At 17.8% G+C, this 2,584-nt stretch overlaps 1 protein-coding gene across 1 annotated transcript; it reads left to right on the top strand.

The window, feature by feature from the left end:
* Positions 1-267: 267 nt before the first annotated feature.
* On the top strand, positions 268-2,217 carry PGAL8A_00470600 (conserved Plasmodium protein, unknown function; the record flags this gene model as incomplete). The annotated part of the gene is made up of 1 exon (XM_028673480.1): positions 268-2,217. The coding sequence occupies one exon, from the start codon at positions 268-270 to the stop codon at positions 2,215-2,217; it is 1,950 nt and encodes a 649-aa protein (XP_028529928.1).
* Positions 2,218-2,584: the final 367 nt, after the last annotated feature.

Below are 2,584 nucleotides of genomic sequence, written 5' to 3'. Positions count from 1 at the left end.
TTTTATACATAAAAAAAAAAAATATATATTATCAAAGGAATATAAAGAAAATATATAACAGAAAAATGAAATTCAAAAAAAAAAAAAAAAAAAAAAAAAAAAATAAAAAAAAAAAAAAAAAAAAAAAAAAAAAAATTTTTTTTTTTTTTTTTTTTTTTTTTTTTTTTTTTTTTTTTTTTTTTTTTTTTTTTTTGAATTTCATTTTTCTGTTATATATTTTCTTTATATTCCTTTGATAATATATATTTTTTTTTTTTATGTATAAAAATGAAAAAGTTAAAAGATGAGCAAACTACATCTGATGAAGATAAATATGCCAAATATTCAAGGGAAAAAGGGGAAAAAATATTACCTATAAGATATTTACCATCTATTATATCTAATTCATTAGAATCTGTTTATTTTGTTAATTATAGAGCAGTTGTAGTAAAAACAAAACATTATTATGTTACTCAAAATTCATACATGCTATTTGGTGATGTATTTAAGATATATAATTTAAAAGGAGAAATTAAAAAAATTCATGCTTTTTTTCCAGGAGGTGAAAACAATCTATCAGACACACTTATTATGTTAAAAACAACCATAGTAGCAGTTACAACTTCAAAAGGAGAAGCATTGAGAGTTGCTGATGAAATTGAAATGACTTGTAAAATTTGTCATAAAAAAAGAAAAGCAACAAAATTTTCTATAGAAGGATTTTTAAGGAAAGTTAGATGTGATACTTGCAGAGTAAAACCTCGTAACTTGATAGCTAAAACAAATAATACAAGAAAATTAAACAATTACAGAAATGAAAATAATAATAATAATAATAATAATAATAATAATAATAATAATAATAATAATAATGATGTTGCATTAGATAATAAAAAAAATAACTCTTCACATGATAACAATAGTAATAATAATAATAATATTAGTAGTAGTAGTAGTAGTAATAATAATAATAATATAAGCAATAATAATAATACAAATAATAATAATATAAATAATAACAATAATAATAATAATAATAATAATAATAATAATAATAATAATAATAGTAATAGTAATAATAGTAATAATATAAATAATAATAATAACAGTAATAATAATAATAGTAATAGTAATAATAATAGTAATAATAGTAATAATAATAATAATATTAATACTAATACTAATACTACTAATACGAATACTACTACTAATAATACTACTACTAATAACAATAATTCTAGTACCAGTAGCTCCAGTAATAATAATAGTAAGCAGCATTTATGCACATATAATTCTAAATCTAGTAATAATGCAAATTCTTTATTAAAAAATAGTAATTATACTAACAATAATAATAATTCCTGTAGTAGCAGTGGTAATAACAACGCTAATCAAACTGAATCAAAAAATAGAGATGAAATTATTGCAATGATAATTGAATTAATTAAATATATATCATGGATGCAAAAGGCATTGATAAAAGCATCAAAAGGAAATTATGTTATTGATCACTCAGAAGTTAATATAGAAAAAATATCAAAAGTAGTTCATTCCGCTCAGGAATTATGTAATAAATTATTACATCAAAAAGCATTAGTTGAACCATCAAATAATCATTTAAACTTAACTTCTTTAATACCTTTTTATAATAATGCACCAAATAATAATTTTAGAGTGAAATATTCAAACCTTTATGAAAATAAATTTAATAGTATGAATAGAGGAAATGAGAATAATCTAAATAGTTCTAATACTTCTAATTTATTTAATAGCATTATTAATCAAAATAATATAACACCCTCTAATGGTAGTAATAATAATAACAGAAGTGGTAATAATAATAATATTAATACAAATAATGATTTAGATATAGATTCTACTAGTAATTTTAATAATATTAATTCTAATATTTTATCATATTATCCGAATGCATGTCAACTTAACTGCCTACCATCTATTACCTCTTCAAGAAATGATGAAAGAAATCATCATTTTATTAAGCATGAAAATAATTATATTTACAGAAATAATAAAAATGAAGACTTTTCTAACATATCTAATGCAAAAAATAATTATTATAATGAAAAACCCGATTTTTTGTTTTCAACTTTGTCAAAACAATATAATTCAAATGTAAATATTTCTTTTTCTAATATAAATAATTCAGTATCTAATTTTTATAGAACTGTTTCAAAAAATTATAATTTAAGGGATACTATTTTAAATTTTGAAAAGTAATATTTGCTTTTATTATACATATATATATATATATATATATATATGAATTTTACTTTTTCATTCTAAAGGCCATTTTTAGTATTTTTCTAGTTTTGACACATTAAAATATTTTACAGAAAAAAAAAAAAAAAAAAAAAAATGACTAATAATATATTTGTTTTGAAATATTTTTAAATTTGAATATATTAATTATTTTAAACCTTTTTTACATTTTTTTTTTTTTTTTTAAACATTGATATATTTATTATCTGTAATTTAATATTTCTGCAGATATTATAAAATATTAATTTGTCTACATTTTATAAAGAATATGCTTATCTTTATTTTCTTTATCCAGTTTTTTTTTTTTTTTTTTTTTTTTTTTTTA

Source organism: Plasmodium gallinaceum, assembly GCF_900005855.1.
Source record: "Plasmodium gallinaceum strain 8A genome assembly, contig: PGAL8A_v1_130, whole genome shotgun sequence".
NCBI classification, from domain to species: Eukaryota; Apicomplexa; class Aconoidasida; order Haemosporida; family Plasmodiidae; genus Plasmodium; species Plasmodium gallinaceum.
Note: the sequence above shows the minus strand (reverse complement) of the source record. Positions and strands in the feature narration are given on the sequence as shown.